The 12717-nt window shown below is 36.2% G+C and overlaps 1 protein-coding gene across 3 annotated transcripts in view; it reads right to left on the minus strand.

Moving 5' to 3' along the window:
- The window catches only part of LOC111510906 (organic cation transporter protein), a 205714-nt gene that overhangs the window by 91843 nt on the left and 101154 nt on the right, over positions 1-12717 (minus strand). Inside the window, exon 1 of one of the 3 annotated variants that reach the window (XM_074177156.1) lies at positions 6013-6165. The exons of the other annotated variants lie outside the window; for them this stretch is intronic. Within the exon in view, the coding sequence (XP_074033257.1) occupies positions 6013-6047 (35 nt within the window). The 5' untranslated portion in view covers positions 6048-6165. Of the gene's footprint in view, positions 1-6012; positions 6166-12717 lie in introns of those variants that run through there. 3 annotated transcript variants of the gene reach the window in all.

Consider the following 12717-nt stretch of genomic DNA (forward strand, 5'->3'; position numbering starts at 1 on the left):
TTTGGTTTGAGGAACGCCCCATCTACATTTCAACGTGTGATGGATGACGTCCTAAGAAATCTTCAAGGAAAAGTCTGCTTAGTTTACATGGACGACATTATTATTTTCAGTTCCAGCCTCGAAGAACATATCGCAAACCTCAAACTAGTATTCCAACGTCTCAGAGAAACCAAACTGAAGATTCAGCTCGATAAATCTGAATTTCTTCGCAAGGATGTGGAATTCCTTGGACATGTAATCACTCCAAATGGAATAAAACCGAATCCGAAGAAAATACAAGCCATAAAAAAATTCCCCTTGCCAAAAACTGCAAAAGAAATTAAATCCTTTCTCGGACTTTTAGGCTACTACAGGAGATTTATCAAAAATTTTGCCGAAATCACTAAACCATTCACAAAATGTTTGAAAAAAGGTGAAAAAATCGAACACAATCCTGAATTTTTGGAAACCTTCGAACTTTGCAAAAATATCTTGACTAACGACCCAATACTTCAGTACCCAGATTTTTCCAAACCATTTAATCTTACGACCGACGCATCAAACTTCGCAATTGGAGCAGTCTTGAGCCAAGGAAAAATCGGAAACGACCTACCAATAGCTTACGCCTCAAGAACACTCAACCCATCTGAGATAAATTACAGCACAATTGAAAAGGAACTTTTAGCTATTGTTTGGGCTGCCAAATACTTCCGCCCATACCTATTTGGAAGGAAATTCAACATTATAAGCGACCATAAACCACTCAAATGGTTGTTTAGTCTTAAAGATCCCAATTCAAAACTTATTCGCTGGAGGCTCAAGTTGGAAGAGTACGATTATGACATCCATTATAAAAGTGGCAAGCAAAATACAAATGCTGATGCTCTTTCACGTGTTGAAATAAATGCTATTGAGAACGAATCCATTATTTGCAATCCAGGTGACATCGATGAAGAAATTGAAAATTATATACGGGATGCTTTATTAGGAATAGACCCAAATGAAATTCCACCACCAATCGAGAACAATACTAATAGTCAACCCTCAGACGAGAGACCCAACAACGAAAAAATACAAGAAATCCCCGAAAACCCCGTTGAGCAGGAGGTTACCACTGACGAAACAGTCCATTCAAATGCAGAGAATCCTGTTCTTGAAATACCGTATACAGAAAGTGTCACAAATTCATACAATAATCAAATAATAATAAGAAAGATCGATTCTAAAGCTTTCTACATGATAAAAAGCAAACCTTTCATTTCAAAATCTCGATTGACATTAAACTTCACCAAAAACCTCGAGAAAGAAATTATTGACACCTTCAAAAATTATATTGACCCGAAAAAATTATTCTGTATTTATGTCAAAGAATCAATCGAACATTTTATTCCAACACTTGTAAGAACACTTCAAAATACATTTAAAAATCATTCCTATCATTTGGTTATTTCAAAGAAATTCGTCAAAGACCTAACAAACTCAGATGAGATAAAAAGAAATTTGAAATACCACCATGAGAGTAAATCTTGTCACCGCGGCATAAACGAAACATTCCAAGCATTAAGAAATAAATATTATTGGCCGAATATGAAAACGGATATCATCCGGTATATAAATGCTTGTGATATCTGCCAACAAGCCAAATATGATAGACACCCTCCGAAAATAAAATACTCCATCACTCTCACACCCACTAAACCCTTCGAAATGATACATATTGATGTATTTCAGATTCTACAGACGAAATTTCTAACAATCTTCGATTCCTTCTCTAAGTACGGACAAGCATACATCTTAAATAGCGTCAACACCGTGAACGTAATAGAAAAACTATACCTTTTCATCACTCATTTTGGCGTACCATGTTCCATTACTTGTGATAGTGGAACCGAATTCAAATCAGAACTCTTTATGGAATTTTGCAAACTTCACAAAATTCAACTTCATGTTACTACCCCACGCAATTCGAACAGTAATAGCCCCGTTGAAAGATTTCACCTATCTCTTCTTGAAAATACTCGCGTCCTGAAACTACAACATCCCAACACACCCATAAAACAACTAGTCCAACTAGCGATTATAGGGTACAATTCGTCAATCCATTCCGTGACAAAATACTCCCCTTACGATGTAGTCTTGGGTAATACAAAATCACTAGACCCTTTTGACTTAACGGACGAACACATAATCAATAACTTCATAAATGACAGGAAAAGTAGGTTGGTTACCCTTTACGAGAACATCCAGAAACGTTGTCAAAATAATAAAGAACGGGTCATCAATAAAAGAAACGAGACTCGCGAAGACCCTGTAGAGTTCACAGAAAATCAAGATGTATTTGTGCAAAATCGCGAAGCTGCTCGTAACAAAGCCAAACCTAGACACATTAAAAAACGAGTTTCTAAAGACTTAGGACTCAAAATTAAAACAACAACAGGAGCAATAATTCATAAATCGAAAATAAGAAAACCACCTATTCACTCTCGACGTTCTTTACAGGATGACAGAACGGACCACACCGATCCTAATAGTATCCCTTCGACTTCTCATGATGACCCAGGTAATAACCAGCCAAGAAATTGAAATTCAACAACTCGACACTCCACTCTTACCATTAGAACTCGGAAAATCAAGAATCATTCAAACAAAACATACATTTTTACATTATATTGAAACCCCTCTCTTAAAAATGCAACTCAGAAATATTGAATTTTTCTACGAGAGACTAATAATATCGATCAATAATAAAACTGAATTGGAAAAGGACCAGATCATTCTGAATGATTCGTTTAATCAAGCTAAATATTACCTAACCACTACAAAAACTAAATTGAGTAATATAATTTCAAGTAATCGCAAAAAACGCGGACTAATTAATGGTCTAGGCATAGCAAGTAAATGGCTTTTTGGAACGTTAGATCATGATGACGAAATTAAATACGATTCACAAATTGAAACACTATTTGAAAATCAAAATTCTCTCAATCATCAAATTAAACTACAGACTTCTCTTAATCAAAAACTGATCAAAAACTACAATGAAACCATAACCGAACTTCACGATAATCAAATCCTATTGAGAGATGAACCCAACCAACTAAGAGAAGAGCTCAGTAACCGAACTAATAATCTATATTCTTATTTTGCATCCTTGGGGGCCTTTAGCCAAATAATAGAAAATTGCCAAAGTTTGATAACATTTCTTGACAATTTAGAAAATGCAATCATGTTTGCCAACTTAGGTTATCTCCATCCTTCAGTAATTCCACTTAACGATTTAGTAAGTGCTATCGAACACATGGCCAATATCTATGGTCATAAAAAGATCCTCAAAACTCAAAATGCATACCTTTATTACCAGCTGGCAGGAACTCAAGTAAAAATTGAGAAATACAAAGTTATTTTTGCAATACATATACCAATTTGCCTAGAAGACGACTTCCGAACCTATAATCTTATTAGTTTACCATACCAAAATACAATCATCACCCCTTATAAACCTTTCCTCATACTCGGTACCGAATATCACCAGTTTGAAGATAAACCATGCCCTCAAATAGATGGTGTGTTCCTGTGCCAACATCATGACGAAACTATAATCGACACCTGTATTATTGCTCTGATGAAGGACAAAAAACCCAATTGCCATTGAATCACCCCATAATAGAAGAAATCAATGACCGATTTCTCCTAATCCTGCCATCCAGTGAATCCGTTATAGCCCAAGCGGATTGCGAGAAAAGAAGTGTACACAGAATCGAAACAAATACTCTTCTGAAAATTCCCTCTTCACCTATAGAAACGAAGAAGAAACTATTTTGGGAAACCCACTTATTCTTCCCAAACTGAGATGGAATATGGCTTCCAAATCTAATGGTGACCAACACGAAAATAAGCCATTGATACTGAAGTCAATCAATTTCCAATCCATACGAGAACTTCAAACAGAAGCCAAGCTACTCCAAACGCCATACCTTAACCAATTAATACACCCAGCAATTTGGAATATACCCGATGTAACTATATGCGTTCTACTCCTTACCGGATTCGCCATACTTTGGTTTTGGATGAAAAAGAAAAATGGTCATCGCAATACCAACCGACAGAAGGACCCTAAAAAAACAACCCTTTATCCGTATTGTTTTCTCCTGAGGAGGGAGGAGTTATGTGAAGAGATTTTGCAGACTATCCAAGGAAATGCAGTGCTTGCAGATTCCCACCCCGGATCCAGAAACGATTATCATCGTAACTTTTTACTCATTCATTTTGCAGATCTCGATGTGAGAAGTTCTCTAGAAATTTTATATTGTAATTTTGAATAAAATAAATTGTTTTTAAAAACGGTTTTCGACTTCAAAGTTACTTAACTTGCGCGTCCCGCCATAAGGAACTATAAAAAGAGAACTTCACGTCATGTTCCCGTCCTGTATCGTTCTATCGCAGTGTGCATGGAACAGTGCGACTTTCTATAGTTTCTTATGAGGGGGTGTCCTGTTCATGTCCTGGCATGTGCCTGTCCGTTGCCTGCCTTAGTGCGCACCCCGCCATAAGAAACTATAGAAAGTTTGCTTTTTCTGGTGCAAGAACAATATGTTAGGTCTTAGTGTAATAAAACGTAAATACTGTATTTTCACTCGAAAAATAATACCCTTCCTTATTGAAAGGTAAAACTGGAATCTCTGGCGTATAATAGATCCAAAAGCACTTTCCCCAATTACCATCTTGGCTTGTTCTGAACCGTTCTTTATGATAACCAAATAGGCAATTTAAGTTTGTGAAAATGTAAAGAAATAAAAAATCTTGGCATCGTGTTCGACATTAAGCTCACATCACATAATGATAACATCAGAGGCTATATGTAATTGTATAGCATGTTCAAACGTGCTACCTCTAAAATCCCTTGATTACAGCACTAGTGATACGCCTTAGCTCCGCACGCGTGCAATGCATATACTAAATATACATATAAACGCGTTGTTTCGATCTGTCAACGTGTTATCAGTGGTGCGAGGCTGAACCATTCAACTGTCCTAAAAAGGACAAGCCTAAAAGTGAAGGTTATGACATCTTCTCCTACTGAGACTCCATCTATGGGGTCAATGCGATTAGTTGCAAAGCCTAAGTTCAACATCGACCACCGAACGAAATACATCCTATCTTTCATTGCGGCTTCCACTGCAATGCAACAATACTTCTTTGGAGTATTGTTGCTCCGCCAATAAGTATACCCTTAAGCTGCTGGATTCCATCCAGAAAAGAGCCATCCGCCTGGCTGGAGACACGAACATCACTTGCAACCTCGACAGTGTAATAGTAATAGTAATAGATACTTTCACGGAAGGTGTTCAAGTGATTTGGCACATTTGATTAGACCAAGAGCGGTACATATCAAAAATACGCGACAGACTGTAGCTGCTCATCGTTTTGAGGTTCAACTCAGTACACCTCGGACTTCACTATTTATGAGCTCTTTTATTTGGAGAACTACGTTCGTCTGGATTGAACTTGCTGAGAAAAGTTTTTCCAAATGAACTTAAACCAACTTGAATCGCTACTTTCGCACAGGGCCGCTCCTAAAGCGCTTTAAGGACTTTCCTATAGTGCTTCTGTTCTGTCCTTGATAAAAAATACAGCTAACCGTCTTGGGGAGCCTCGTACATCTTTGTTAGTCAGGATTGGGTTTAATCCCATAGATGAAGTATTTGTAAGGAAGATGTCTTCACCCTCAATTGGTAAGCTGTGTGTTGTTACATTTTTTTCCAACGAAATTATTTCGGTCTTTACACTTAACTCAAACCGAGTATCCTTTTCTACTTCCGAATGCTGTCACCAAAAGAAGTCGAACTAATTTGAATTTTAAAAACCATTATGCTGGGAAGGAATGATTTTAATAAACTACTGAAATACTTTACAAAATTGGGAGCAGTCATTGTCAAGTTCTTTTTGGTGTTAATTAAATTTTCATGAAAATATCACCGCCCGTTCTTGTGATTGAAAACGTTTTTTTCTAACATAATTGAAATTTTCACTTACGAATTATCGGAATCCTTTACCGCAAACCTCTTCATTCTTTATAAAATTCACTTATTTACCTCACCTTCTTGTTATATTTGCTTCATTGCACATAAGAGAATAATAATCGAACTTGCACGAAGGATATTAATCTGAGGAATTTTCATGCTGAATATCAAGAAAAAACAATAATTACAGACCTCTTGTTGCCAAACAATTAAAATGAAACCAAAGTTGAATGTTGTGCTTTGTCATCATAAAATACGGAATTGTTATTTGTTATTCAAAAGTGACAAGTGAATAATATATAATCATTATCACGAAGACAATCAGTAGTGTCTGATGTATATAATAATATATCATTAATTTCAATAATCGCCAGTGACGTATCAAAACTCAACTTCCAGTACATTTCATGAAAGGTATGTTTCCGGATATATTTCAACTTACGAGTATCTCAAAATTCCCAGGTGATATCAACACACATTCCGGTTTATAGAGTGTTCTGGGAAGCTTATCCATACTAGAATTCGGTAACATAAAAAATACATAAACAAACGAGAATAAATAACTGGAAATGAAATTCAATACGAAAATTATAAGAAATATAAGAACAAAAATGACGAAAGAATATGATGATAACATTAATATTATTAATCATCAATTTGATAATTGCTGTCTTGGCCTCTTTACTCTGAGGCAGAAATTTCAGTCAAACAAATGCAGAAGGCTGTCATTTTTGGCTCACTGCACCTGCTTGGAGCACAAGTTTCTCGGACCCAATGATCACTTACCCCACGGTGTGGATAGTGGTCAGTGGCTGATGAAATGCTGGCACGTTCTCACGATTGGTTCGAAGCTTCGAGGATAGGGTACGACCATCGCAACATCAGAGGAAAAATGATAATAATAATAATAATATGATTCTTGGAACCGATGATCACTTGCTATTGGGTAATGATGCTGAAGCGCCCTCCCGGACAGGGCCCGACCAGCTCAACTTCGTGAAAATAAATATAATAATTATAATTGGAATGAATTCGGTTCAGTTTTCGACACTGAACGAGGTGATCACAACCCATTAATCAAGTTGAAACCCACAAAAAAAATGTATCATGAGAGATATTTCTATAAATCAATCAAATAATTGTATACCCACTGGTGAAGAATCCTCATTAGCGAGTTTCAGATTTATTATTCTTCAAACTTTACAGATACCGTGTTGATGCTTCTCGTGTGAACTATCTAGATGATTTGGCGTGAATGGATAGAAAGCTTTATTTAAAGAGTACGAGTCGAGAATAAGTACCTTATAACATTTCCTCGAAGTTTATTTGTTTCAAAATGTCTCACCCTCCCCAGTGTTTATCGAAAACATAAAAAGGCTCGTTCGTATAAGAATATATAAGCTTCAAATGCATATTGACAATCCTTAGTTGAGATGTTTGAGTAGATTTATTGCTTGAAAAATATAAGATTGATATTTTCATATGGATTCATGTATATTTTTCAACTGTATTTTGTAACCACCCAAAACTGAGGAAATTTTCGATGAGGTAGGTTTCTCTTCCTGTCGGTGCTAATCTAATAAGGGTAGGAATAGAAACATCGAGTCTATTATCTTTGATGAAATTGTGTTATCCGAATAATATTCTTTGTCTCTAATGAAACAATAATGAACTCCGTTGAAGTTTCGATTCTCATTATTCCCTCAGTATTCTTTACGGAAATATTAGACAATAATATTACATCTATTCCGGTTGCTAAATATCTCTTTCCAATAAAATGTTTATTCTTTCTGTGACAATAGAAATATGCCACAATTTTTCCACTACATATTTCCATGTCTGTTTCTAAAAGATCTGTATTTCCTAGTTAATTTAATTTTCACTAGCTACTGAAGAATGCATTTCCATTGGTGATGCAAATTCCACATAGTTTTTGAAAGTTATAGATGGTAGGTACCCTCTTGATAGTGATCGATATTGTGAACTAGGTTATTCATAAACTAGCTAGTTGATTTCAACAAGGAAATTAGAATGGCAACATCGCGATGATGTCTCTTTCTTTCCGTTTATTTTAATAATACTTATTTCCTCCTCCTTAGCATGTTTCGAAAAGTTGAATTGTATTATCTTTCATATGAATACAGTTCAAATGTTTCTCTTTTTCTAGAAGGTCTCCAATCCCCACGACAAAACCTTTAAAAGATACTACATTTTGGTGAGTTTTCAATTTATTCATCAAATCTATACTAAATGGGCTTCTCTAACATTCATGAAACATAGTCATAGTCCGATAGCTGGTTAACGGAAAAACAGATTTTAACAATTTTTTATGGTCAGTAATTAGAGTTCACAAAAAAATTATGAATTTGTTTCGGTTAGTATTCAAAACGATTCATGTTCGTTCAATGAAAACTACATCGGTTCATGGAATACAGAGTCTAAGGTCTCAGGACAGTGGTCTAGTTTGAAACAAAAAGACGATATGATTTTGATAGTAATAATAATAATAATAATAATAATGTCTTCAAAACCTTAGTCTACTGCAGTCGCGTGATGGGTATAGAGGATCCTAACACAAGGTGCAGGACATGTCGCGAGACGCCTGAGACCCTAATTAACTTGCTGTCAGCATGTTCAGCATTTGCGGTCTCAGCCTATACGAACACTGCGCTTGTTTATGGCACATGATTCTCGGGTCCAGTAATCACTTACCCCACGGTGTGGGGAGTGGTCATAGTTGATCATGCTGGCGCGCCCTCCCGAATGTATCTGGGCTTCAAGGGATAAGACCCGACCAGCGCAACTTTGTTTGGTTAGAATTGTTCTCTTAGGGTAAATCATTTTCGAATTTGCATGACCCTGCTTCAGAATATGGGAGGCATGTAACTTGAACCAAAGATCATCATCCAGGAACAAACCTAGTTTCTTGGTAACGTTTTTGGCTATTTATACTCCACTTGCTTTGATGTCAATTAGATTTGAACAGCGGTTTCTATCTGCTGTTCAACCGAAAAGCATGAATTTCAATGCATTGATAGTGAGTCAATATTTACTTGACAAAAATATTAAAGTGACCAGATCACAGAAGCTATTTGGATTGAACATTTTACATAGAGAAATGGCATATGCTTGCTTCTATATCGATAGATAAGAATTTGTAAGAATGTATTGATTCAATATTCGTGATATAAATGGTAGTATTAAAGGACGATAGAACAGTAGCTTGCAAAGTACTTTTATCATCCGGTCCCACAGCGTTAAATTTCATACCTTAGATGATGTATATTTCATTCCATATCAGCTAATTCTTTTCATATCAACTTACTTCTTCTCAAACGAGAGATGAGGTAAGCTTTATTTTGAATTGGCTGTTCGATTCATGAAATTCCTAATTTTAATAAACACTCCCAATGATGTTGAGCTTTTGTCCTTTTGAACCTTTTGAACTTGGAAAGTTGTCTGTGAGCCAAGAAGCTTTATTTTTCAAAATTTTCACAGTTCTTATTGGTAAGTGTTTTTCTTCGAAGATATCGGTTTTGAGTTTGTTTAATCGATCAACTTTCTCATCAGAATTTACCAGAGTGTATATAGAATCGAAATCCACATGGAATGATTCAGTGAACTTTCTGAAGGTGTTGAAAAAACTTTCATCTGCTGGTTTTATCAGTCTTACTTTGCAATAAACTAACAAGTGATCGGAAAACGAACTGCAGTCAATCGTAATTCAATAATGATAATCATTTCAGAACATAGTAAACCGTCATGGATTTCACAACAGGTCAGAGAATAACGTGTTGATTGGTTCAAGGAAGAAGGATTCCAGAATATGATTCAGTTGAATACAAGAACTATTGGTGCATAGTTAACTCTCTTCACTGATAGTAAATGTTACCCAAATTATTCGTTCGAGATCATAATCACGATTTTTTTTTCATTCGATAGGCTTTGAAAATATTCTTAACGTAAATTACCACACCTACATATCTTCCTACCCTGTATCATCGAACCTAACTCTATATTTCTTGAATAATCTGTAGGTAAGCCACGTTTCAGAAACGTTAATTCCATCAAACTCATTCTGAATTGTTTCCTTGAATTCTATGAAGCAATTTAAGATTGATCTTGCACTTATACGACAAATAGTCAAGTTTCCCAAGAGTCAATCAAACAAAAAACATTACAGTTAACAAAGAGAAAATTTATAGACAGAAAGACAGTGTTGACAAAAATACTACAAAACAATATTATATCTAATATAGAAGATCTAATTAAATAGTAAAAGAACTTTCATACGCCTTTTTCCGTACGGCAAAGATTTTCTCTCGAAGTTTTCTTGGCAGCTGATGCTTTTTCAAAAGAAGAAGTATATTTTCTTCTCAACGTGATTTCCTTAGAGGGCATGGATTGATAGTTCTCCTCCAAACACGCTGGGTTCCGTTGCTGTTCATCTATAGATAATTGTTTATCGTTCACGATCACCTCGTTATGTCTTTATGGCTTTGTTTAGCCCTGTTTGAGTACTCCCGCAAACATTTGTGTATTATCTGGTCATCAGTGCTCAGATCATCGACAATACTGTAAACCATTTACAATAATAAATAGAACACTTCTAGTTATAAGTACAAATTTTCATATTAACTCTCCACTTTACAGATGCTTGCACTCAGTTAGCACTTGTGCTAACTGAGTGCAAGCATCTGTAAAGTGAGTGCAAGCGAAGTTCAACTCAGTTAGCACTTGTGCTAACTGAGTTGAACTTCGCCTTTTGTTATGTCAGCAACTAGCTCTGTAATTTATTTGAATATTTGTATGTAACTACAGCTGGAAAACAATGTTCAAAAAAAGCACGTTATATAACAATTGATTTTTCCCCCAACTTTTCTCTAGGTTATTTCTTTTTCACTTAAAATCTTACTGTACATCTGAATTTGAATTTTTCTATCTAGTAACTTAATTGTGTTTCATTAGCTACATACATACTAATTTTTACATCTGTTGTATCAATTTGTGCTACTGTATTACTGGACAGGCGATGCTGTCTATTGGGTAGCATAGGTATATGTATAAAATAAAATTAAAAAAAATATATATATATATATATATAATATATATATGAATATTTTTTCCTTTAAATTTGGATGTGTTTTTCTTAATTTCTGATTTTTCAAGGAAACAAACAAGTTCGAATTGCCAAATATTTTCCTCTAAATATTATTTACGTCTCGTGGGTCTCACCCAAGAATTGAGTTACATTTTCTACCTCAATAAATACAAAGTTATTATTAGCCACCGATAATTCGCCTTTAATTTTGGACAGGGGTTATCTGCGTTTTGTCTGTCTTGATGTAAAGTTTGATTAGAATGGCATACAAATCATTCAAACGTCAAATTGCAACAATCATTCCATGACGTCTTCATTCTATATAAACAGGTAGGCAAAGCACTCGCACTAACGGATGGTAGAGTCCGACATGTTTGTTTATTGATAAAACGTGAACGTTTTATAGGAATGTCATGTATGACTCACCAAATAATATCAAGGGACTTCTGAATGCCCTATCATTTTCGGAAAATGACCAACGAGTTTCACTCTACTGAATTGTGTTCGTTTGACATTGAAAACTCAGGATACTCTTCGAGTTACTACTGTGTGCCCTCGACAGAAGAAAAGTAGATCTGCAAGCTTATGCAGATGACCTTGTCATATTGGCAAGGTCCACGTCGGGAAGGGTAGCTTGTAATATCCTCTAAAGCACGATGGATGTTGGTCACAGTTGGTGCCTGAGAGAGCAGATGTCTGTCAACCCCAGCAAAACTGTGATAACCTCCTTCACCAGGAGAATAAAATTAGACGATCTAACGCCACATTTCCTCAATAGTGAGATCATTCCATTTGGAACGGAGGTGAAATCTCTTAGCATTGTCCTTAATAAAAAACTCACCTGGAACGCTCACTTGGAAAAAGTTTTACACAAAGCCAGACTGTCCCTATGAACATATCGAAGGATTTGTGGTAAAATTTGGGGTTCAGGTCCCAAACAAATCATTTAGATTTATGTGATGATTATCATACCAATGATCACTTATGTCGCAATTGCCTGGTGGCCGAATGCTTCACAGAAAACGGTCCAGGTGAAGCTCTCCGGCTTACAGAGACAGGTTTGTCTGGCCATCAGTGATTCCATCAGTACAACACCGTCAGCGGCCATGCAGATCCTTCTAGACACTGGAAGTCACAGCATTCTCGAAATGACATCTGACTTTATGCCTACAACTATCAACTACGAACTGCTTTATAAAGTACTATTCCCGAGTAGAGAGGACTGGATCCTCCGGGAGAAGGAAATATTAAGAGCAGATAGTTGTTGATTCACAGGACAGAGATATCAACCTGCCTAGGAAATTTACGCCATTGAATTATGTGCGGAGAGATTGGAAGAATCCGACCTCATACACAAGTCAATAAAAATATTCTTGGACAGTCAAGCGGCGTTGGAAGCTCTTGGCTACCGAAAAACGTCTAAATTGGTAGCAAATTGCCTAAAACAACTCCCCTCGATAGGAAGACTTAACAGATTGTCTCTGGTCTGGATTCCTAGCCATACTGGCCTAAAAGGCAATGGGGCTGCTGACTCCCTTGCAAAGGAGGGTGCTGCAAGCAGCTTCATCGGACCAGAACTTGTCATTGGCATCGCTTTAGGCTTTGCCAAACAAAGAT

Source organism: Leptinotarsa decemlineata, unplaced genomic scaffold (genome assembly GCF_025532065.1).
Source record: "Leptinotarsa decemlineata unplaced genomic scaffold, Ldec_3_MD MMD2_tig00002159_RagTag_RagTag, whole genome shotgun sequence".
In the NCBI taxonomy this organism is placed as follows: Eukaryota; Metazoa; Arthropoda; class Insecta; order Coleoptera; family Chrysomelidae; genus Leptinotarsa; species Leptinotarsa decemlineata.